The following is a 26,429-nucleotide window of genomic DNA, read 5'->3' on the forward strand; positions in this document are numbered from 1 at the left end:
CTTTTTAATTTTTGTTCAAATTTACTATTCCTAATAATGATCACTGTCTGCCCAGTGCTGTTCAGAGATGTTGATATTAGTCGACAGTGCAAACTATTAGCCGATGATGGGCCAATCATGCATAGCACACTACCTGAATAGATGCATCAAAGAGGCATTTCTGAAACTGTTGTTATGGCTTTGTAAAGGTAACTTACAACAGGAAGAGGCTTTCATTCTTACTGTTTGTATTGAAAGAAATGTTAAACTTCACCTCCATTTGCAAACAAAGAAAAAGTTTGTTTAAGAAACCCCAGCTTTGAACAAAATTACCCTTTTATGCAATTTGACCACTAAGGGAACTTAAAAATCCATAAAAGACTAATAACATATCCCTGCATAGAAACAGTTGGTCTATTGACCTACCAATAAGTTATAACATGTCTTAATGTCTTTAGTGAGATTCTTTATGATTTTCAGTTAATCTTATACTGTCCATTGGTGTTTACCCTCTTTCCTTATGATACACAATGTACAGGATTTAGACTTTGAAATGAGGAAATGTTCCTGCATTAAACATACAAAGATATATCTGCAATGGAATGATGAAAGCTCAAAAAGGGAATTCTGACTGCATTCATGCTGAATATTCAATAAACAGATTCAAGTGCATCAGTACATGTATTTTTTAGCAAATTGAAGTGGAAAATCTCTAGCATTTGAAACTAAGATAAGATAAGATAGATAAGATAATTCTTTATTGTCCCAAGGGAAATTTGTTTTGCATCATACGTTCTCCAGTTTTTCATTCATAAAGCAGCCATACATAACATTACAATTGGTAATCATGAAATAATCAGGATATAAATACATCAATTTAGTACACAAACATAGATATTGAATAGAATTTGGACAATTAAAAGACAATATCAAGTTTGGACCAAGTGCAGCCAAATACAACGTTTATTGTTGTCAGTTGAGTCACACTCTGAGTAGGAGGATGTATTGGTCATAATTATGCTGGCTGAGTGGCAGTGGCATGTAGACAGACAAGATTATAGTCCTGGGCCAAATGCAAGAAAAGTGTTTATCTTTTAGGATCTCTCAGCAGCAGTAAAAGTGTTATCCGGTTATTAGAAATTCTTGTCATAACCAGCAACAAAATGTATCAGGTTACTAAAAACAAACAAGGTTTGACCCAGACAGCCATTACTTGTAGGTAATAAGGTGGTAGCTAAATTGTACCCAGATTAAGGTAATTAGTATTATTAGCATGAAAATGGTGCAAAATATACATTTCATCACTACACACTGATATTTTTACTCTGATAGACCAGTGGAGGAGATATACTGCACATAAACACCCAAAGGGACAGGGTTCAAAGCATGAGTTCAAAAAAGTTATATTTGAAGCTTAGAAACTCTTGATATAAATAATGTCACTGTAACATAATTATTATGGTCAAGAGAGCAGATGCATATTTCCTTTGCGTGAACATTTAGGAAATGTGTAGCTGATATAAATATGTGTAGTTCAGCTATCAGAGGAAACAGCAATGAGCGACAGGCTAGATTTTCTACATCTTTCCTACACTGGTTATGGCATGGACATTGGAATTAAATGTTACAGTAGTGACACAATAACGGTAGTGACATTTTTAATAATAGCCAGTTTTATAAGTTTACTTTAAAAGATTATTTGATGAAATTTGTCAATCAGATATTTAAGAATGTTTGAAGAATATGTAAAAGGCAAAAGATTTACTTATGGATGTCACTGTCAGGTAAAAAACGGGTAAAGACTGCATGTTACGGCAGTGACATTGTGACGGTATATAATGTCACTACCGTAACAGCCCTATCACAGCCATTTTCTTCTTTGTCACAACCATTACACTTCCCTGTCTTTACCGTAACAAAATTTCATACTTATATGCTTATTGATCTTATTCATTTGATACAATTGTTTTATGTTAAATAAGATTCCAAAACATTTGAAATCTTTGAATTGAATATTTAGATACAAACACCATTAAACTTAAGGTTTAAACATCTCATACAGTTTTTTTTTACATTTTACTTAGAGTGCATTTTTAACTAAATGGGGACGAACATTCATTCATAGCACAGCAGTTTTGCAGCTTGTTTTTTACCCAAATCTGTGTTACTTTCAGGCGCATTCAGTACCTCCCGTCAGTCTCGGCTGCAGCAGTTGATAGACTGGTGTGGTGGCATAGACTTCCAGGGATGTCTCATTTTTGATGAATGTCACAAGGCAAAGAACTTCATACCAGTAAGTTCATTTGGTAATTAAAGTGGTTTCCCTTCATTTACAGGATGACTTAATTCAATTAATTAATCATTTAATTCAATGTAGTTTGTTTTTGATATTGTGTAACATTATATCACGTCAAATATGACTATGGTTAAGACATGGAGGGCTAGCCAGAAATATTGATAATCAGGAATTATTATCCATATGGTGAAACATAACCAGTGTCTTATATATATCATATGTGCACATGTGCACATATCACTTTTGCCTAGGAACCATTGTTTCTGTATTTCATCTGTGACGTCATTAAACAATTGAACATGACGTCAATGAATAGGGCAGTCACCCTTGCTTACCGTGTTTTACTGCACAAATGAACATGAATAAAATGGATAATAAAGTAATTATTACACTCGCTAGTGTGTCACTCGATTAATACGAAACTCATGCTGAATTGTGTGTTGCAAAATTTCACACTCGTTTTGTATAAGTCGTATGACACACTTGCTCGTGTAATAATCTCTATATATCATCCTGGGAAGATTCATTAACAATTATCAGTATAAGTAACTATTGTGATGATGTATAGTTAAACAATCACTACGCAAAGTTACATCATGGGCTGCTTTAAATAATGTTAAGAATGCTCTATTTTTAAAACTTATCCTATCTTATGGTTTGTACTCTCTCCCTCTTTCTCTCACTCTCGTGATCAATGAGTGGAAACAAACTGTATACAAATTTTTGGGCCTCTCTTGTACCATTCGCCCAAACACACCCTACTGCTCCAATTCCAGGACAGCCTGTAGCCCCTGTGGAGCGTGCAACATACCCTCAGGTTGATCATGTGACTCCTTAGTCTGATCATTCTCTTTCTTGTCACACTGCTGTGCAGACGTGCTGTGTTTGAAGTGATACAATTCATTGAATCCATCTAACAATTATAAGAAGATAATTCTTCATCTAGTCCAGGAGGAGACTCTCAAAAGAGGCCTAGAAATAGGATTTCGTAGCCTCCCCCAGTACTGATTTTGTTTGACACTATTTTCAGTTAGTATGATGTCTTGGGCTCATGAAAAGCCCTGTAATACTCTCAGATTGTGGTATCAGTTTTTTTTACAGGCCTTTATATGTGGTGGGGATCTGCAAGCCTTTTTCGCCACATTTGGTTTTCTGCCCGACAACACCTCAAACTTAATCATAGATATTTTTACTACTATCAATCTGATCACATTTGTTTTTACTTCTGAGTGTTGCTAAAGGATGTAAAAATTATTTGACATTGTTTTTAAAAAAATATCAAAATGGCTGCCATTTTGGCGGCCATTTTGTTTTGGCGTGTTTTGCCTTCTAAGAGCTTAGATTTACATAGAAATGAACACCGAATGTTTCCATTTATAACCGAAGTTGATACTTTTGATGTCTTTTTGCACTTTTCTCTCCTAGAGTGATGTCTTCGGCACAAAATAAGTCATTTTGTATGGTCATATCGTGGTAATAGTATGATTTACAGCTTATTCTTTGAGACAGGGGTATTTTAGTGTTTTTCCAACTTTTCATGGAAACGAGTGGTGGTGATGTATTTATTGAAAATTAACGTTATATTTATATTAAAACAAGTTGTTTTCGTTTCCCTGTTGCTTCTAGAGTGATGGCATGTTAATAGAAATTTTAATATATTACCCAAAATTCAAAATGGCCGCCAAAATAACCGCCATTGTAGTTTTACTACATATACACAGTGGAGGACTAAATTTGTACTGATATAAGAAACAAACAATTTATTGGGTGTCAAATGTTTAATACAGTATTGGACTAGAACTAAGTTTCCATGGTAAGGTCAATAAAAGCTTCACACTCCTAAAATATTTGATGAAATAACATTATCTAAGAGTGTTTGAAAACTATACTTCTTGGCCGATAGCTGCATCCAAGCACTGGTTGTAGCTATTCATATTGTTCTAGCAGATAACTGTTACTCACTTTTGATACATACAGAAGCTTACAATCAACCCTACTTTTCACTTTCTTTCATATCATAAGTTACTCCATGTCAGAATCGGAGTCATCTCCTGGCAGCAAGTCAAAGGTGTTCTGACAACAATCACCTGCCATACAAAGACATGCCTCTGTGCACACTAGATCATTCTGTTTGCACTGACATAGATCTCTTCGCTGGCATGCTGACTTTTTGCATTTACACGATGTCAGCTCAACCAATCCACTGGGAGCAGGATCTCTCGACATCAGAATAGGGATAAGCTGACCATCACAAATGCTCCAACCATGGTCAACTGGTGAAGGAATGTTCATGATTGGTTGCAGAGACTGTTTCCAAACATGCACCTGGTAGTTTACTCTCTCAATGTGATGTTTTAGACTGTTGGATGTAGATGGGAGGTTTTCATTTCTCTGTTGCTTCTGACAAAACAACCAATATCTTGTCTCATCTACAGACATCACTGGATTATTTGGTACATACATAGCACTCACAAACTGGCCACAAGATGTAATGAGAGATTCTTCAACATCAAGATTGTCACCCAATTTAGTCAATGTTTGTTGGTGATTTTCAGAGGACTTCAGTAAGTCAAATGCCCTTTTCTTACTGATGCCACAAAAGGCGCTAGTTGAGTCACAACCAGTAAAGGCATGAAGTCCCAAAAGAGCAGAGCTAACACTTTGTCCAAGTTTTTCTGCATCGGTATGAAGTGGTACGTGCCAGTAGCGGTCTTTTGTTCCAGTGCGAAAACCATAGTTCTGTACACTTTAAGGATTGAAAAAAGGAAATCCCAAGAACTGCAACATCTGTGTCAGGTGATTGGATGACTACTCTAGGATGATCATTGGAAGCGTGAGAAGCATGCAGCAGAATGCGAGTGTCTGCCTCTTCATGGTCAGTATGCAGAACTTCAAGAGGTTGGCATTTTTCTGATGTTATTGTTACAACACTTAAAGCATCAGTGAACCCACCAGCAAGAACAACAGATTTACCAACAGGTAGCCTGGCTGGACCAACAGAACACCATCGTTCATTCATAAATGCTACAAGATTAGACTTGTTGACAGGATTGCTAATGTATTTGTCACATTGTCTTGGTAGAGGTGTGTTTTCGCCAACAATCTTGACTTCTAGCGCAGTTGATGATCCCCTTTTGATTCGCGCCCGAGCTTTGATTGGCTTTTGTCTGTCATACCTGTCACAAACAACATCAACTCTATTGCAGTCTGTTCGATTCAGGATTGCAGTTAAGTTGTCCCAATGCATATCAGCCAATTCTCCAAATGTGGAAGCAGCTCCCTTTCTGCACATCTGTAATTTTGCCATTCCATCAACTATCTGAACTGTCAACATTCTATGTTGTGCTAATGGAAGCATTGAAGGACCAAAAACTCCTTTTTCAAGCTCACTTAACAAACTGCTTTTGATGTTTTTTCTTAATGTTCCATCTGAATGAGCCATTGCAAAAGGAACACTAGAAAGTTCATATGTCAAGACGTCTTTCAGATCAACTTCTCGTGATTTTGATGCAATGATGAGTCTTCCAGCTCTCTGTCTGCATTTGTTGTGTGAAGTTTCTCATCCCTGGGCTTTACAGCCTGTTTGGGAATCAATGTAGAAATGTTTTCAGGTTCAGTCGATGCAAGGGTGACCAGAAGTTTGTTCTGGAAGAGTTCAGCCGACTACTTATGAAGTTATCCATTTGCTCTGCCCAATCTGTTCAACATGCAAGAGGCTGTGAATCATATCCTTTGGGACAACAACTCCACTTGCAATGTTCACAAGCGGTAGACATGACTCGTCATCTTCATTTGGAAGATTGAATGGATTTGCCATCAATCCTGATGTGAACATGGACATTAGCTGCTGCACATCTGTTTCATCTCTTTTCAATCTGTCAACACCAGTCTCTTTGTGAGTCCCAACTCGCTCACCATCTACTATTCCACACATTTCTTTGGTTGCTATGGTAATAGCTGCTCTTTCATTGCATGTGACAAACCACCTGTCCATCGCTCCAGCTTGCTTTGTGATGCCAATTATGCCTCCACATTTTTTTGAGTCAAGGTTTACAGACTGCTCAAGGGCCATATCAGTCCAGACTTGACTAAAAGGTTTCCCTGAACGACTCACAGCATGATTACCTTTCATGAATTCTTCATACACTCTTGGATGAGTCGTTTTAAGTCGATCCATGTCAGATAGGTATATTGGCAGCCACCTTGAGTAGTTGGTTCTGTCCATGGCAAAGAAGTATGGCATCATCCCAGCAGTAGCAGATAGATGCATGGACCAATTCCCTTCCCTTTCAGCACGAATGAACTGGAGCAGCAATTCCACCATCTCGATGTATGAATCCCAGAAAGCAAACATATCTGACTTCTTACCTACTTCCTGCTATATCTTGCAAACAGCCTCCGTAGTTTTGTCAGATCTGAGCATAAGCCCTTGACGTTTTCAATAAGGTTATCATTTCCTTGAAAACCTTCTCGGCAAAGAGTGATTTTGTCATCAATGATTTTAACTTCTGTTGAATCAAGCATTTCACCTTGGTTTTGTGCCCACTTTGTGAAAGAATGCCACTGAAGACGCAGAAGGGCCTCCAGTACTAGCTTGTGCGCCCTGACTCCCCTGTTGTAAGATGTTCCTCGGAGCAAAGCCAAAGCTGTGCTGCGTCCATAGGTGTCCGACTCTATTAGGAGGTCCTGTAAACCAGAATCCATGAAACGTTTTCCAATTACTGCCAGATAGTTCAAGACAATGTGAAATCCTCCCAAACGTATCACAGTGTCTTCAAAATCATCTTTGAAGCGCCATTGTAACTCTTTTGCCTTAACGTAGATTGCCAAATCAAATGTTATGACTGATTCCTTCTGGCCAAGTGTTCTCATCATAGTCTGAACTTGCTTCAAGACAGTGTAGACAGTGCTGAACTCAGTTGGAGATGCTGGAAGCATTGGACAATATCCAATCTTTGTGATGGGAGCATTTGCTTCTGATACCATTGCAGAGAAACCACTCCACCCAAGAACACGCTGGTCTTGTGGGTTTTGCATGCGGTTAAGATCTACCTTGAACAGCTTTGTAGGGCACATCCGAGTGATGACCCAGGCAAGATCCAGTGTGAAAGATTCATCCCGATGAATATTGTTACACTTGTAGATGTCCTTCTTCACATTATTTCTCAAGTATGTAACTTCTGGTTTTTTTTCCAGATACGCAAAAGTTAATGATTTGCTGAGAAACAGACATCTTCAGGGCTCTTTTCTTGACTGAGTGATCTGCATGTACTGTTTTCCTTAGATTGGGGCCAAACTGACCATTCTGGTACATAACTAAAGTTGTTGAATGAGTAGTGTTCTTACCGTCCAAACTTTCTTCAATTATGTCATTATTATCTGCGGCCATTTGTACAAAGACATTTGGAACAATGTTTGTTGGTATTACAATACCATTGCTTTCCTGTTCAGCTAACAGTTCACATGCAAGTGCTGTATCAATTATTTCAATGTCATCATAAGATGTACAATGCCCCATGCGATTGAGTAAAGTAACGATTTGCTTTGTACCTGTAAGATGCCGTACTGTCATTGCCAAACCAACATGTTTGGGCATTTTCTTTTTAGCCTTTGAAGCACAGTGAACAACGTCCTGACTAAGCATGAGTACATGGCGTTCGTCAGATTTATTTTTGCAGGCTGACTTTGTATTACCAAAACTTTCCACATCACATTCGTTGCTCATGATCCGTCTCAACAGCCAGTAAAGACTCTGAGGAACTAACTCCTTGGCCTTTTTTCATGGTAACGTCTTCAACATCTAAAGGCCTTATATTAATTCCCTCACTCTCTTGTAAGTCTTTTTTCAGAATTTGTGCTGCATGAAAAAGTACACTTTGGGGGCTGTCTTTGACATCTTTACTTGATGGGTTAAAAGACTCTCATGCACACTTTGTGATATTTGGCTTCCATGGCGATGAGGTCAACTTCTTCGATGTGGAGTAAAAGGGTTTTGTCACACTTTTCTTTGGCAGCATCTTTTATTTTGTCACATGCCTGAAATGTTGACAGTGAAAACAATTGTTTTATTTTTTTGTGAGTTTTCTTTTTACAGAACATACAATTTGACCAATCCATTTCGTTAGATTGAGACCTTGACATTCTGGAGGATGAAAGCTGATCTGAAGAGGTAGCTTGTGATGATGGGATAGAAACATCACTAGATCTTCTTTTGGCATATTCCACATTCCTTGCAGCTGTGTATGCTGCATAACAGTTCCTATGCCAAATAATGGAAAGAGAATCAAGGTCTTCAAAGTCTGGTTTAAGTCTCTCATATATATATCATCTTTTCTCTGTTCTAGTATTTCTTTAAATCTTTGTAATCCTGAAGGGGTAGAAATCCTATAGTCTTTGTTGGCTATTTGACATATTACACATTTGTTGAAATCAGTTTTCTACGTACGTTTTGCTGGTATGATGCTAAATGAGTCTTCATTTGTGTTGTCAACGTCATCCATATTTCACATCAACTGAAATAAAAATTCATGCATGAGCTGAAATCAGGATTCAAATAAGAACAATTACTTCTCCCTCTTGAAGACTGTGCAGTTAAGAGTGATCTCCCTTGAAAACAAACAACCTTCCACTTTATCAAGTAAAGTATTAGATTATGTGGCAATATCAGCTTCAATGCTCATAAGATGTTGACACCATTACGAGGCATAAAGTTTAGCATGATTTTTTTCAACAACACAATGTAGAAACAGAGGAATACTTACAAAAGTGTCAATGTTTTCTGTGGCAACCTTGTGAGGTGAAGCAGCCATTTTGAAGGGCCCAGTCATTGAATCAATTTGCCCATTTTAATTATTTTTATTTTCTTTACTTTTATCAAAATTTAGAAAGATATAGTAAATATTTTATTCCTTTAGAACCATTATAGTCCATTTAAGGAACATAATGTACAAACAAGGAGGCTGGCGGTTATTTTGGCGGCCATTTTGAATTTTGGGTAATATATTAAAATTTCTAATAACATGCCATCACTCTAGAAGCAAAAGGGCTACAAAAACAACTTGTTTGAGATACAAAAATAATGATAACTTTCAATAAATACATCACCACAACTCAATTCCATGAAAAGTTGGAAAAACGCTAAAATACCCCTGTCTCAAAGAATAAGCTGTAAATCATACTATTACCACGATATGACCATACAAATGACTTATTTTGTGCCGAAGACATCACTCTAGGAGAGAAAAGTGTAAAAAGACATCAAAAGTATCAACTTCGGTTATAAATGGAAACATTCGGTGTTCATTTCTATGTAAATCTAAGCTCTTAGAAGGCAAAACACGCCAAAACAAAATGATTATGATTCTTTTTAAAAAAAAAAAAAAGTATGTCAAATAATTTTTACATCCTTTAGCAACACTCAGAAGTAAAAATAAATGTGATCAGATTGATAGTAGTAATAATATCTATGATTAACTTTGTGGCGAAAATGCTCACAGACCCCCACCACATATAAAGGCCTGTAAAAAAAACCTGATACCACAATCTGAGAGTATTACAGGCCTTTTCATGAGCCCAAGACATCATGCTAACTGAAAATAGTGTCAAACAAAATCAGTACTGGGGAGGCTACGATTTCAAATTTTTCAGCTGCCTCCTCCTGGACTAATCCAGGAAGAGAAAGATTTGTCAACAATGCAAGAAGGTTTTTTCTACGTTCGACCCCCATTCTTCATGTATTGACTGCATTGGCTTAGATGTATGGCAGTTTTTGTCAGGGACTGGATGACAGCAATTAAGTGATTTATAAGAAGGCGGAGTCCCGATGCCTCGCGGGGACACCCGATATAAACCTGACGAGATGGTCCGTATGCACCCAAAATAATGTTTAAAAGACAGACCTACGAAGAAGGCCTGGAGATCATACTCCTCCCTCACAGAGCACGTGGATTTTTTAGATATCCATCCGATTGCTACTTTAGTGAAAATCTCCACCGACTGTTTCATCCCTCAGAAGATGCTACTGCACCGAAAGTCAGACCTACCGTTGCATCACGGATGGTAGTGGTCCAATGTTTGCTGAGCCGTAGAGAACCTTCAACAAAGCCTCCAGATGCATCGATCCCCGCCTTGCCTTCGCCAGATATTTCCTAGCGTCTCTCAGCTATACGTTCGACGAACCTTCAGGATCAGTCTCCCACTACTTATGTATCCCAATGCTACGAACCTCCTTTCATCGATCATCATTTGGTGGACTTCAGTGTTTCAGCTGCTCCGATATCACTTCTTAACCGACTCTTAGGTTCGGCGAAACTTGCTGGTTCGACAAACCTCACACATTCAGCCAACCTTCCAAACTCGGCAAACTATATTCAGTTCGGAGAATCACCCTAGTTCGGCGAACCATGCCAGTTCAGAGATTTCTATCTATTTCGGCGCTCATCTCTACCCTTTTCGTCACAGGCTACTAGAGTGACGCAGCCGAACCTACCTGTTTCTTGAGATCATTCCAGAGATACAAAATTTCACCTTGACATGGACTTTGACTTGAACCATGATCGAGTCCTTACATAGTCAACGATTTCATCCGTGATTTTTCAACCAATATGGAGCAAAATACTCAGTTCTAAGTTTAGGTCGAACTTCTTAGAACTACAGAAGATGCAAGTACCAGAGTCTGTTCTACGCAGCCACAAGGGCATAGTATATTCCGACAAATCCCGACTTCAAGATTCCTTTCGGAACAGAAACTTTTTTCGACCTAGAACAAGAAAACAACTCCCATCCCACGACAGAGGTGCGCAGAACCTGGACGCAGCTTGTGGAGCTGGATCCGGTAAGCTATGACTGTCCACTCCACGACCTTCCACCCCTAGTCGTCCCAATCGAAGATTCATGGGTTGGTGGAATAATTGGTACATATGCTCGCAACCAGACCCTTTTGGGAGACCCATTCATCGTATCTACACTCTGCTCAGCTACCAACCACCAATCATAGGATCTCCACTGCTAACGAGCTACCCTATTCGGCGAACCTACCCCTCGGTGCAGATACCAGCTCTCCAGATCACTACTAATGGGGGTCCTCCCGTTCGGCATGTCACAAAACACATCTATCAGTCTCTGTATTGCCGAGGCCGAGACAATGTATTGGTGCATCCTCACTTACATTAATTACACTGGTCCCCGCAGATGTTACATCTTCACATCTGGCACATCTCCAGAAATCTTTAGTTGCCAATGGACAAGGTCAATATTAAGAAGTCTATAAATGTGCAAATGGAAATTCCACAACTGGGACAGGATTCTGAAGATGAACACAACCTGTTGCTGAAGATCAAGCTGCGAAAGAACCCTCTCTCTGTGATTCAGACTATGAGTCTGATTTCTCAGATCATGAGGTTGAAGGAAACAGTGATGAGTGTGTTGATGATAGCGCCGATGATTAAATTTTGACTGAAGTTTGTTTCACAGCACTGTGAATGTGATAAATATTTGTAATGTGAGTGTGACAGTTAACTTATGGATGATTTACAGTTACACGTTTAAGAAATACACTTTGCTCTACCACCATGTATAGTGTAATAAAACACACTTTTGCCCTGAACTATTAAAGTTAAAGCACGAGGACGCCTGCATCTGAGTGCTTTAACGTTATAATAGTTCAGGGCGAAAGTGTGTTTTATTACACTATACGAGGGGGCACACTAGAATGGCGCAGTGACGGGATAACGTCATTCAATTGTTACGTCATCAAAAAACTATACCTTTATTGTCTGATAATGTATTTTTTTTTCAATTGTTCTAACCGCTAGGCATCTTAGAAAACACATTCTTGCTACAATGGCATAATATTGATAACTCTAATTTTGAGACTATTGCTTGCCTGTTTCAAAGCACTGTGATGAAACTGTTTCTTTTGTAGGGCATTTCAATAAATATGAAAGCAAAGATACTTAATAGTTTTTTTGTTATTGCTGAGCTGAAATGTGAAATTAAAATTGGTATGGCAACTTTTGGGAATGGCTGGTAAGTTTTCAGAGTTACCAGTCCTGGTGTCTGATAGAGTTTTCTGTTAAGATTACTACACTGATATGGGTCACTTCTCACTTTGTACAGAAAAAACATGATTATAAAAGCTTCTTTAATGATTGACACTCACTTCACAGAACTAAAGACGTATATACGTCTTTGGCAGAACTAAACAGCAGAATGGGTGTATCCATAATGTATTTTAGCTAATTTTATGAGATCATTTGATCTGTTATGTTTATCCAAGAATCAATGTTTTCAGAACAAGGAGCAAGCTAGTACAAAGATAGCTGTAGCAGTCACATCTATACAAAGGTGAGATTTGGTGCTGGACTTGTCACTAACATCTAGCCTAAAATTTGGTTTACTCATAAAGCCTTGACTGATAAACATATGGATTTCCAAAAACTAGTCCTGGTGCATAATTGTAGTACTGGTTATTACAATGTTCTGTGTTTATTTCAGAATGTTACCAAAGGCAAGAGTTGTGTATTGCAGTGCCACGGGTGTGACAGACGTGAAGAACATGGTGAGATAAATCACAAAACATTGTTGTATAAAATTCAATATCATGTTTCATGTGTATACATACATTAACCTCACGCAGTGATTCCCAAGTTGGGTGAAATGTGCAGCTTACGCCAGCAATCAATATATACACAGCTAAATTGTGAAATCAGTAATTTACCTCTCAAGGTCAAGAGCACTTGCTCTGTTCTTTAATTTGGAATGATGATGAATAGATCTTAATAGAAGACTGTGTTTACAGTTTGGTGTCTTATCCTTCCTGGGCAAGTAGATAAAACCCATGTCAGGTTCTTAAAGACCCTCAAACCGCCCTCATCACACTCCATAGATAAATCAATTACAAGAGCTTCAGTAGTATAGGGAATGGGGGTTTTGGACCAGTTCCAACAAAAGCCTCTGCAAAGCCTTATTTCACAAGTAAGGCTTTGGTCGGACCCTTAGCTCTTGCTACCATTACCCCTACTATGAAAAAGTTTGGGACGATAGCGGGATACGAACGCCCAATGTTACACCTCACAGCCGCACCATTTAACCAACTGAGCTACCGGGGACATGGCTGAAGCATGTTGGTTTAACGGGTCTATCCTGGGATTGTATCATCCAATACTGGGCTGCGTCTAACGTGCCGCTATGACACTATTGTGCCGCTATGTCACGTTGACCTCGATGGAACAGTTTAATGTGAATCGCCTATGATCTCTTTGGTGTTCGTAATAAAGGCTTGCCGGGCTTTTTGTACCCCCTGTTCTATGTACTTTTTTTTCTCGTCCTCGCTGATAGCAGACTTACGAGACTTGGATCGAATCTCTTGTTTCATTTTGTTATATTTTGTGAGTTCAGAGAGGATTGAACGAAACTCCTCCTCGGAGATCTTACTGTCAGTGAGTGCCGTGGATATACGCTCACTTACCGTGTTCAGCTTTGCTTCGGCCAGAACCCTGATCTCGTCGTGTTTCAATGCCTTACGATGTAGTCTACGGGATACAAACTTAAGCACCAACCCTAACACCCCTGCCACCCCAGCTGTTATTTCAATGCCTAGCACTACGGGGGCAGCCACGATGGTAGCTAACAACCCAACACCTGTCGCTCCTAGCCCCATGCTGGTTGCCATAAGGGCAGTATCAGCCCCGTCCACGATATTGAAAGCTCTATGGTACTTCTTACACAGTGCTTTACGCGTGTCGCAGTCTTGTTCTAGTTGGCGTTTTACATCACATAACTGTCTCAAACGGAACCCGTCTACGGTTTCCAGGGTCTTCGCTACTTCCTCTACGACTGGGTACAGGCCCATCCTATAATATATATTACAAAAGATATTTTAATTGGGTTTCAGTTAATAGTTGATTAACGTATTTGAAGCTTATAAGTTGTAGGCCATCAGGCAGGGTAATAGGTGATAGGCTAATAGGTATCTCTGCTGTAACATAAACCCCACTGAGGTTTACTAAGGGGTTTATAGGACCTGTTGGGGTATCCCGTCGTATAACAATACGACAATGTTGGTATCTGTGTTCGGCACGCCAATATATTGCTACCCCCGGTAAAAGTGGTACTGGTGAAGCTTTCGGGGATATCCTTGAAAAGGTGACTTCTATGATGAGTGTGGAGCGTAGGGATATTCTATCAATATACTTCGATTGGCCAACAGCATTGCTGACAAACGTTAATTTATTTTTTGCTGGAGAATCTAACGTGTGTATGGGGTCAACACTACCTATCCGGACATATGCAGTAGACTCCAGAATGAAAACCCCAGTCAAGAAACCGTTGTTCCTAATCTCGGAGATAAACCCATCTTTGTTTAATGTGATATAAGGTGAGGTGAGGGTTAAGTTGATCAACCATTTAGGCTCTTTTAAATCTGATAACGACACCCGCCTATACACGTTGTTTTTGAAGTGTAAGACGTACAAGGTGTCTTCCTCACCAGGCTGGTCGAATCCCTCCGTGTCCCCTAAGTCGTTAAGTGTAGTGTTGGGGCGAAGCCAAGACATTGCTATAATACTATTACGATATAATTTCCAACTGGTTTTCTGATAATAGTTCAGGGGTGCACTTAACCCCCATGAAGTGTATGTTGCCGGGTAGGAATATCTTGGTTAATGATATCGTGTCTTCCACGATCACTGTGACACCCTGCAGACTGGTTTTGGAGTTGACACCCACCCGCACGTAAACGTTGCAAACGTGATACTGTTGTTGTTTCCCCCAACGGAGTTTGATCCCCTTCACGATTTCGACATCATCCTGCGAAGGTTCCCCTAGGTAGACTTGGATGACCAGTGTTGAGTTCGCTGGTAGACTCTCCAGGATATTGACCACGCCTTCGAATTCAGACACCAACTGCAATACCACGTTTTGCATGCCCGCTTTACTCGATAGCATGTGGGCTGCCATACTGGCGAGTGGGCTGATGACTACGCTACGTCTCTGAGTCGGGACGTAAGCCACGAGCAGGGTTCCGTTGTTCACGACTTTGTTTAGGTGGTTGTCTTTGTTATCCGTGAACACATAGGGGGAGCCGAGCCTAATATTGAGAAACCAGTCGGCTTTATCGGATAACAACACCCACTTGTCATCATCGGTGAAGACGAGTGTATATGGCTTATTTCGGGCGACGGTAGTGCTATCAACATCGGTTAAGTCGAACAGTTTGCCCCCGAACGATGGGTATATCATCCATTTATCATCACCGGTGCGGACTAGGGTGTACCGAGTGTTGACAACCGCTCTTGAGGTATCTACTATATCACTTAGGTTGCTAGTACCACCATTGGAGGGACTTCAACGCTGCGTTTGTAAATGCTGTTTTCAGTTGCAAAGCATACAATGTACCATCTACTCCGGGGTCGTCGAATGCGCGTGTGTCCCCGAGGTCGGAGATCCCCACATTGATGCAATTTTTCAACTTCATTCCAGGACCTTGTGTGCTGGTCATTTTATGTGCAGCGTTATGCTGAGGTATCCTATATTCACGAGATTATGATTTATATCTAACACCGATATTATCAGCTCAGGGATGTTGCCCTGGGTTAACCTCTTATACTGCCGAGGTGAAAACGACTCAGTTCTACCGTCGTTGTATTTCTCCGTTTTCACCGGTACGGCTCTCAGTATAGTGGAAGGGTGACCCCCTTGAATGTTGTCAGTTGTGCTAACCTGGCTGAGATGAATGCACAGCTCTCGATGCGGTACTAGGCCGGGTAACTTAGTGCCTGTGGTGGTAGTCGTTGGTTTTATCTCGTCAGGCTGCATACCGAGTGTCCTCGCCAATGGTCGGCTGAGTCTCAAGGGGTTTCTTCCGTTGTTGATTAACACCACTGTGCCGTTTGAGTGGTTCATCTTGAGTTCGGCTCCCAGGGGTTTGAAGACCTCATCGCTTAGAGAGCACACGCTGTAGTAGCCGTCAGTTATCTGGTTGCGAGCGCCACCTACGAACAGTTTATTGTTGCTAGCGTTGATGTTAGTCCATCGCGGTAGGTAGGTGATATCGCACAGTGCGACTTCGAGTTGACCCGACGTGTTATCGATCGCGTGCGTCAGCTGAACGGCCTCACCGCTCGTTATTCCTGGAAGTGTTATGTACATGTTAGAGTATATATGCTCATTATATAATAGTTTTAAAATGTATTCCCCTGGAGTGTTTTACTCTAAACTGGAGGTAGATTTCCCCCACATGAAGATCGTGGTCGCTGCCGGGTTGTAATTCGACGCCCAGTTCATAGATGTGTTTGATAAGTATAAGTTTTCGGTGACTAACGCTAAGGTAGTTCACGCTTGGTTCAACAAACCGATGCAGTTCTGGCAGAATCAACTCAACTTCGCCGTGTGGTGCGCTACAACGGGGTGTGGTGTGACATTGACTGACACTTGGCGTGGACCGCTGAGTCAGTCTGTGTTCACGTTTCACGTGTACTACCAGGTCAGGCGTATCCTCAAAGAGATCAGCGCCCCGCTCCCACAGGACAAAGGCGTGGAGCGCGAGTAAACAACCAGTGCGACGATAGGCGGGCCTCTGAGCGTATTTGCAGCGAATTTGAACTAAACCCGAAGACGGATTGGCGTTTGCGGGCCCGAACCGCGGGTTGGGTATCCCCATCGTTCACAACATGCACCTCGTGGATGCCAGCGAGAAGTTGAAAGAATGGGGATACAAAGTCGTATCATCACCTCACAGCGAGCGAGTGGGATGACCGTTACATGGCATTCGGCGACAGCAAGGATTACCGAGTCTGGAGGTTCGAGCAGGGGCAGCGGATGACTGGAAAAAGTTCATGCTGGACGCGTCGAAAGGGTTCACTTTCGTGCGGGGTAATCAGGTTAAGCGACTTCGATTCGAGCGTGCGTGGGCTGTTAGGTGCGCCAGACGCAAAAGCGTTCCAATATCCTAGGTAAAGGGGACTGCTTACGGCGGCTCAGAAACAGTTCGTTGTCAGCGTTGAGGATGCTATCAATGCTCCAGTTGATCTCCGAGTGCCATCAAACGCTACCAAGGCGTGTTGGAATATGCCAGGTCGAAAGTCGACTACGTGTTCGACGTGGGGTTGTACATGGCTCCGAGCGATATGCAACTGAGAATAAAAAAAGTGGTGGGCTACAACAACGAAATAGTCATAGCCACGGGGGACCAAAAGTTGGGTGTCAACCTCGATGTCAACGTCCCCCACGTCCAACCACCCACGACCGGTGAAACGGGTATAGTGGCGCCACCCCCGGAGCCTAGGGTACAACCCACACACCCTGTGGGGTCACCCCCTGTGGGTTCACCCCCACACATCGATCGTAAAACAGCTATGGTGGTTGGTGGGGTAGCTTTGGGACTCATTTGGTTAAAAATTCCTTAGCCGCTACGTACACCAAACCCGCCACGGCGACGATGGCTGCCCATAGGTTTTGACTGAGCCACGTGGCAGTTTTAGCCAGAGCGCCCAGCAGCCACGAGACGATGCTACCCAGGATGCCGGGCAGGGCTTCGGCGGCCTTACCAGCCAGTTTAGCCAGGGCTTCCCCTAGTTTTTTTATCCACTCTTTGACACCACCTGTGGGTGTTGGTGCAGGCGTGGGGGTACCCCCTGTCAATGACACCACCAGGGTTGATATGATGAAGCCCAATGCAGTCACAATGCTGGCGATGGTGATGCCTTGCTCCCGGAACAGGATCCGAATCCTGTCAGCTAGCGTGGTGTCTTCATTTAGGACTCGATCGATGGTTTCCCGTACTCTACTGATCTGTGATCGGAGCGCTTCCCGGTTAGAGGAAGCGGATTCCAACCGAGTCCGTCTCTCGTCTTCCAATTTTTTTATTCTCTCCTCGATACGGCGTTTCATATCACCATCCGCCCGGTGAGTTTTATTTTTCTCATGGCGATGTGCTCATCGATTTCATTAAGTTTCCCCATGTTGTTCACGAGTTCTCGCGTACATGTTTCAAGGCTTCGTCTAGGCCTCGCCAGTTCCCTCAGGGGAAATTCGAGACCCTGCAAGGGTTTGTCATGGTATGCGTGGTCAATATTTTCGATACTGTCCGGCGTTTCTTTAGTACGTTGGGGTATATCACCTTCATCGCCTTTGGGCCTGGCTGCTTGCAGATCTTGGACGGCCTTCGGGGGAAGCTTAGGTCGTGCGCCACCGTAATCTATGAAGCCTAGTTCATCACGGATCAGCTGGCCCCCACCAGGGCGACTGGTGAGTGTTGACAAAGCATACGGCTTCCCGTCTTTTTTTATGATATCGGCCCCGGGTGAGCCTTCAATCGCAGCGTGCCCTTCTTATCGACGGTAAACTTGGCATAGTCCCTTCCCAACGGTTTGATGTTGTCTCTATTTTCAACTGCGTCGTAATAATCGTCGACAGCAGGCTGTACAAGTTCAGTACTTAAGGGGGTAGTGAATGTGGTGTCATCCTTGAATGCCTGGGCACTATCATCCCACATATCATCCATAGGTATGTACTCTGCCATTATTTAGTATTAAAATATATTTCATTTATATAACAATGTACGGTAGAAAACTAGATCCTTTCAGAAGGTCGAGAGTGCCTCTAGGCGTCAGAGCCGTGCGCCAGTCGGTGACCATCACCAACAATCCCAGCAAGATAGACCAGAATCAAACGCTGCTGGTTAGATTCCCAAACCTTGGTGAGAATGACCTCATTGTGCCAGGCACGGTTCGACTGGCGTTCAACCTCACGTTGACCTCCACCAACGACAAACGTGAGCTAGTGCGGAACGTAGGTCGAGCCATCATCAAGAAAACCACCATCAAGATCAGCGGTAACGAGGTGCTGAGCATCGACGACAGCGACGTGTTTCACTGCTACGGGGATCTCTGGAAAAGCGAGGGAGAACGTGGCAATGACGTGTACCAGGGCATCAGCAAATCGACCAGGTCGCCATGGGTATGCCTTCACGGCAGACCAGTTAGACAAGCTATCGGACGGTGAAAAGGCCATCGCTCAAGCGTACGGGAACAGGTTCTGCGTACCGCTCGACTTCTAGTTGCTCACGGAACACGCGCCGTTTTACCAGGCTGCGCTGGGTGATAGGCTTGAATACGAGCTAACGTTTAACGACTACAGCAAAGTAGTGCGTACGCCGAACGGTGATGAGGCCAGTTACGCCATAGACAACATCTCTCTGGAGTTCGACATGGTCACTAGCCCGGAGCTGGCCAGGCAGGTTCGAAGCCAGTACTCGGGGAAGATGGCCATCCTGTACGACCGCATACTGAGGCATAGATCAGTCGTGCGAGATAAGAGCGACACTGTGTGGAATATCAACCTGAACGTGCCGGCACGATCGATGAAAGGTATCCTGGTCGTACCAGTGGAGGATTACGAGCCGTTCCGGAGGGACAGCGAGAAGTTTTTCAACCCCGAGATTGAAAAGGTGGAAGTGACCATAGAGGGCGTGCCCAACCAGCTGTTCAGTCATGGTATGAGGGCGTACCAGCAGTGGGATGAGATAAAAAAGCTACCGGCTATCAAACAACACCCATACATAACCAAAGACCTGGACCTATCCTCTGTGCAAATCGGTGAATACCTAACCACCAAGTACGCGCTATGGTTGGACATGCGATCCACGGATGACGATAAACTGCACGGTAGCGGTCGCCGCATAGACAATGGCAGTGAGGGGATTACTATCCAGATTACCAAGAAGGCTCAACCCGCTGGCAAGTTGAAATTATATCTGTACGTTATTATGGACGCGCAACTTAATATAGAGAATGGGAGATTCGTGCAAGCCATCTACTAGGCCACTGCCTACTGATTTACCCTGCGACCCACACTGCGCCATAGTGTGTGGGCAGACTGGCTGTGGGAAGACCGTTTTCGTGTTGGATATGTTGGAGGGGTACTACAGGGATGTGTTTGATAACATCGTTATCATGTGCCCTACTCTGAGCATGAATAAAACGTACACGGAAAGACCTTGGGTGATGACGGACCCGGACGTACACAGAGTCGATCCGGGACCACGTCTGCAGGACTGGTTGAAAGCTTACCATATGAAATTTAAAGGGGAGTCGACACTGTTCATACTGGATGACTGCAGCGCTAATCGCGAGATAACAAAAAAGAGAGATATGCTATCGTACCTGGCCTTCTCTGGCCGGCATGCAAATCACAGCGTCTGGGTGCTAACGCAGAAGTTCAACTCGGTGTTGAAAGACCTCAGGGAGCAGACGCGATGGGTGGCCTTATTTCACTGCAAGGACAGGGATTCGTTCGAAGAGTGTTTGAGAGAGAACGATGTGATGAGCAAATTAGAACGGGAACGGGTGAAGAAACAGCTCGCTGAAACTAAACACGCTAAGCTCGTTCTCAAGACCGACCAACCCGTGGCCTATAGGGTGTTTTAGCTCAGCAATGCTCAGCAATGCTTAGCAATGCTTAGTAAATGCTTAGCAAAGCTTAGTAAATGCTTAGCAAATGCTTAGCAATGCTTAGTATAAATACTTAGCATTTAGTTATAGCTATGGTATTTGAAGTGTTTGTCGTGTGCAACTTAACCTTCATTTCTCTGTGTTTCGCCTATATCGTATATTATATTGTTAAAACTAAAACTTACTTATCACATTATAAGATGGAGTGTGAGGAATTGCTAGAGCAACTGTTGGTACCCCAATCACCACAGGTGGATGATGATAAGCGAGAGAAACTGGTGGTGTTGGCTGTTGGCGGCAAAGCCAAACATTACTTTGGAGACTACACTCCCGATAAAATTCACCAAATGTCAGCTGAAGAAATCGATAAACTGTACGCTAGATACGAGACCCGGCTCGGAGCAGAGATGACAAGGACAATAGGATCGGCTATGACCCAGATATACACTGGTATTGCGTCATACTTCCTTCCCATTCCCCAGGAGCGCCGACTTTACCTGTGGGAAGACCTTCAGAAAGACCCATTTATCGAACACGCCTTGAGCTCTATTAGCTGCGAGCTGTACCACAAATATGGTATGTTGTTAGCCCCGGTTACGGCGGCGATTATTACGGCAAAGCATTGTCAATTTGAGAGGAAAAATAATAATAATAGTATAGATGGATGCTGCACAGGAGGAGATGGGGGAAACCCCCAAGGAGGAGACCCCACCCCAGACCCCTTCAGAGGGGATCCCACAACTGGGGGAGACCCCAAAGTTGGGGGAACCCCAACCCACAGTAACCAGGCAGAAGAACCCTAAGAGAGTAGCTGCCGGTAAAAAACGGTGGTGTAACCAACATAAAATTATCAGGGTGACTCACCCGACCCGACTGTAGGCGTAACTGCTGCCGTGGTTATCTCGTGGTTATATACACGACACAGGGATCCCGGGGAGGGAACCCCTCACAGGGATTCCGGGGAGCCCCCACAATTAGAGGTCAACCCACATATCATGTTATAATTTAATATTTTTATATCATATACATAATGTCTGAGGGGAAAACGTTCGTCAACGACGCATACCACGCCACAGTGGTCGCCAGTCTAGCCGTAGGATACGCTCGGTTGACTAACATGGTGCTTAAGCAAACCTACTATCAAGCTAGATTTCAACCTGCAGGATATGGGTATGCTTATAATGAACCTTGGTATGGCGATGGCTACAAAAGACATCCTAGTAAAACAAGGGATAATACCTGAAAATATTATGAAATAAATATAGGATGGCTACGATTGCCATGATGGTTGGTGGGGCGTTAGTAAATGCCCTAGCATTTTCCGGGAGTAATTTCCTCTTCTCGAAACTACGAGAGTCACACGCGGCTGAAATACAGGAAGAAAGGAAGCGACATAACCTCGCTATTGAGAAATTACAGGCCGCACAATCCGAGTACGCTAAAAAACGCCTCCAGAGGATCGATTACATTAACGAACAACTCAGGCGTGAAAACCATGCCGTTCAAACATTCCACGATGTCGACGAGGCAGCGAGAGAATACTTCTTATTAACAGGTAAAAGGCTGCAACCGCTCAATAAACCCACACTCGCTCAGCAAATGGACCGTGAACTGGTATTCATAGCGCTGGGTATAGCAGCGACTGCGTTGGTTGCGAAACAATTAGACTAAGTACTCATATAAGTATGCTAAACATGAGACCTGCTCCATACCGATGCGAATACATACTTATGGGGAAGAAAGAACCCTGTGATAAGAGATGTAGGACTAGGGGGTACTGTTGGTTCCACATGGGAAGCCCTAACTACGCGTGTTCTGTGTGTGGTATAGGGGTTAAAGGACACTACTGCTTATGTAAAGCTCACGGGGCTAACGTAGTCAGACATCATCTCATCTACGAGAATAAAAAGGCCTACATAAAAGAACGTAGGCGACTTCTCAAGATAGCAGTGTAAGGCTGGAGGAGTTACCTGCCTTTGACTGTGGTCCAATTAGAGATTATACACACCTACGCATAGCTATGTTTGTGGAAATTGAGCCCAGGGAAGGTTGCCTGAGAAGCTGGCAGATGGATGTGGGGAAAAGTATAGATATCAGTGTCCTCAAACCCATGATTGTTAGTGAACTATATAAGGGGTGCTCGTTTACAATCATGGTAAAAGTAGGGTTTGATGTGCCATGGGCTGGGCACACTTGGAATTACTTTGATGGGGGGCGAGTAGATGTGCATGGGGAGATAGATATACTTGTTGATGACTCGTTGCAAGTAATACAAAACACCCTACTATACTGCGCATGTTCCGGGTGGGCCGAGGGAATAATCGATAAAGTGTATCTACATTTTTACCTTTACGGCGGCCCAATTAGACATTGATCTTCATAGGTGTATGCGCAACTATGACTACTGTTGGTGAACTTAAGCTGGTCGCCAGGCAGAGGGTGTAATTGGGTATTCTCGAATGCCCAAACCAGCATTGTTGAAATTACTAGGTTTAGAAGCCCCTCTCACGGTAAAACAATTAAAAGCTCAAGCAAAACAGCTTGGATTCACGGGTTATTCAAACCTGGGGAGAGCCGGGTTAATCGCATTGTTATCACATGCCCCGTAGCAAAACCTCCCACTGTAAAACAACTGAAAGTTCAGGCACGGGATTTGGGGTTAGGGGATATTCCCGCATGAGAAAACCACAGCTTGTAGAACTATTACGGCAGAATAGAGCTATTGACCTACAGTTAAGATGCGCACTGAGCTGTAGGTAATTATTTAAGAGGCTGGCGCATGCATGTTGATAGGAACATAGATATTATAGATATGAAGCCTCTCATAGTTGATAAAATAAACCAGGAACTAAACAGTCTAGGAAGTATGAAATTTCAAATCACAGTGAAAATGTCGCTCGATAAGCAGGCAGGGAATGGGGTCACTGAGTACGTTCAGCCTTACTTCCGAGGTAAACAAGAGGTTGTCACACATACAGAGACCATTGACGCATCAATCGATACCAGTTTTCAGCAGATACGGGAATACCTAGAACGCTACACACACTTGGGGTCTGGGTGGACTGTAGATAAAATCGATAATGTCTATCTAGACATAGCTAACTACGTGCCATTCAGAGGCGGGTCATACCTAGACTTGCCTCCCTACTATAGGAAAAAACATGCCATGGTCAACGTCAAGAATAGAGGAGACGAATGCCTGAGGGTAGCTATCAGGTCAGCCTTGTTTCCAGCTGACACTCATTCAGACAGGCTTTCTAGCTATCCCCAAGACGATGGGCTCAACTGGGATGGTATAGATGAACCAACCCCCATATCCCAGATAACTAAAATAGAAAAACAGAATAATCTAGCTATAAATGTCTTTGGGCACGAAGGTAACACAACAATAGTGCACAGAGTCAGCCCGTTGGGGGAGCCCCAACTGGGGGACAGGGTGGGAAACAGCGTTATCAATATATTCATGATCCAGAGAGGTGACAAGTACCACTCACGGCTTGGATAAAACACTTTAGCAGGTTGTTGTATGACCAATCGGCACACAGAGAAAAGACCCACTTCTGCGAACGGTGTCTACATGGCTTCACATGAGCTGATTTATTAGAATCCCACCGGGAGGATTGCCAAGGTGTGGGGCAGACGGCTATACGAGTCGACATGCCTAAAGAAGGTGACAATATCCTAAAATTCGGTAACCACAAGAACCAAATGTCTGTGCCTTATATCATATACGCCGACTTTGAAGCCTTGGTTAAACCTGTTGATACTCCCAATGCTCTACCCACAGGTGAGAGCTTCACACTCAAAACACAGGAGCATGAGGCCTGTGGGTTTGGATACGTGGTCGTCCGTTGTGATGGGGAAACGAAAGCTCCGGTAGTGTATAGGGGTCCCAATGCGGCTGAAAGGTTTCTTAAGTGTTTGCGGGAGGAAGAAAAAATTATTAGGAACGCGTTGTATAGAGTCGCTCCCATGCGTATGACCCAAGCCGACAGGCTAGCTCACGCCTGTAGCACTAACTGCCACGTGTGTGACTCACCACTTAATGGTGATTCGGTGAGAGATCACTGCCACATAACCGGTAAGTACAGAGGCGCCGCTCACAGCGCGTGTAACCTCAAGCTTAGAATCATCCCTAAGACAATAAACATCCCCGTTGTCTTTCACAACTTGAGAGGGTACGACTCTCATTTGATCATGCAGGCCATCGCGAAAATCGATGGTAATATAGCGTGCATCCCCAACAACATGGAGAGATACATCTCCTTCAGCTTAAGCGGTCTTAGGTTTATAGATTCAGTACAATTTCTATTGTCTTCACTAGACAGTCTGGTCAAGGCCAATGATACCTTCCTATTACCGATCGATACACAGGCGCGAGACTAGACCCCTGCTTATGAGGAAGGGTGTGTACCCCTATGAGTACATGGATAGTTGGCCCAAGTTAGCGAGACCAGACTACCCCCATCAGAGAATTTTACAGCAATCTGACCGACTTCGGAAATATCCCAAGGCGATTACTCGCACGCGATTAAGCGTATGGAATAAACTGGGTTGTGAGAATCTGGGTGACTATCACGACCTGTACTTGAGGACAGATGTACTGCCGTTAGCCGGCGTGTTTGAGGCGTTTAGGCGGACATGTTTCAAGCAGTATAAACTCGACCCCGCATGGTATTACACCAGCCCAGGTCTGTCGTGGGATGCCTTGTTGAAAAGACTGGAGTTAAGTTGGAATTGCTTACAGATTATGACATGCACCTATTCATTGAGAAAGGCTTGCGGCGGGATCTCCATGGCAACCAAGCGTCGCGAAAGCAAATAATCAATACGTGAAGGGTTACGACCCTAGCAAGCCAACCAATCACATTCTCTACCTCGACGCCAACAACCTGTAATGCGGCTGGGCTATGAGCCAGTATCTACCCACAGGGGATTGAATGGGTGCCACAGGAGGTCGATGTTATGAGCATCGCACCAGATTCGAATAAAGGTTATATCCTCGAAGTTGACTTGGAATACCCCAAGGCATTACACACATCACACAACAGCTACCCCTGGCCCCGAGCGTCATGAGGGTTAACCCAGACTGGATGTCTGAGTACCAACATAACTTATTAGGTGGGCGGGTGGCAGGACGTTGAAAAACTTCGTGCCCTAACTTAATGAATAAGACCAAGTACATCGTTCACTATCGCAACCTACAGCTGTACCTGTCGTTGGGTATGAGGCTGACCAAAATACACAGGGTGCTCATGTTCGACCAGAGCCCATGGATGGAACCCTACATCAGAATGAACACAGACCTCCGAAAGCTTGCCACCAGTGACTTTGAGAAAAACCTCTACAAGCTCATGAACAACTCGGTGTTCGGTAAGACTATGGAGAACCTGAGGAAGCGGCGTGACCGTGAAGCTGGTTCGGTCGAATGAGGAAGACAAGCTCAGGAGACTGATAGCCAGTCCGGCATTCAACCGTAGCAAAATATTCACCCGATGACCTAGTTGCCCTACACATGAAGAAAAGCCACATAAAATTCAACCGGCTTGTTTACACGTGGGGATGAGCATCCTCGATTTATCAAACACCTGATGTCACGACTTTTACTACAACGAGCTTAAGAAACAGTAACGATGACAGGTGTGAAGTTCTGTACACTGACACACGGATTCCCTGCTGATGGAGATTCGAACCGAGGGCGGTAA

General features: G+C 43.2%; 1 protein-coding gene across 1 annotated transcript in view; it reads left to right on the forward strand.

Annotated features, from left to right (window-relative positions):
• LOC124286827 (protein FORGETTER 1-like) overlaps positions 1 to 26,429 on the forward strand; it is a 327,576-nt gene that overhangs the window by 118,756 nt on the left and 182,391 nt on the right. The window contains 3 exon segments of the mRNA XM_046723267.1: positions 2,154 to 2,272; positions 12,567 to 12,619; positions 12,770 to 12,833. Coding sequence (XP_046579223.1) covers positions 2,154 to 2,272; positions 12,567 to 12,619; positions 12,770 to 12,833 — 236 coding nt within the window.

Source organism: Haliotis rubra, unplaced genomic scaffold, assembly GCF_003918875.1.
Source record: "Haliotis rubra isolate DU_JTF1 unplaced genomic scaffold, ASM391887v1 Scf392, whole genome shotgun sequence".
Taxonomy (NCBI): domain Eukaryota; kingdom Metazoa; phylum Mollusca; class Gastropoda; order Lepetellida; family Haliotidae; genus Haliotis; species Haliotis rubra.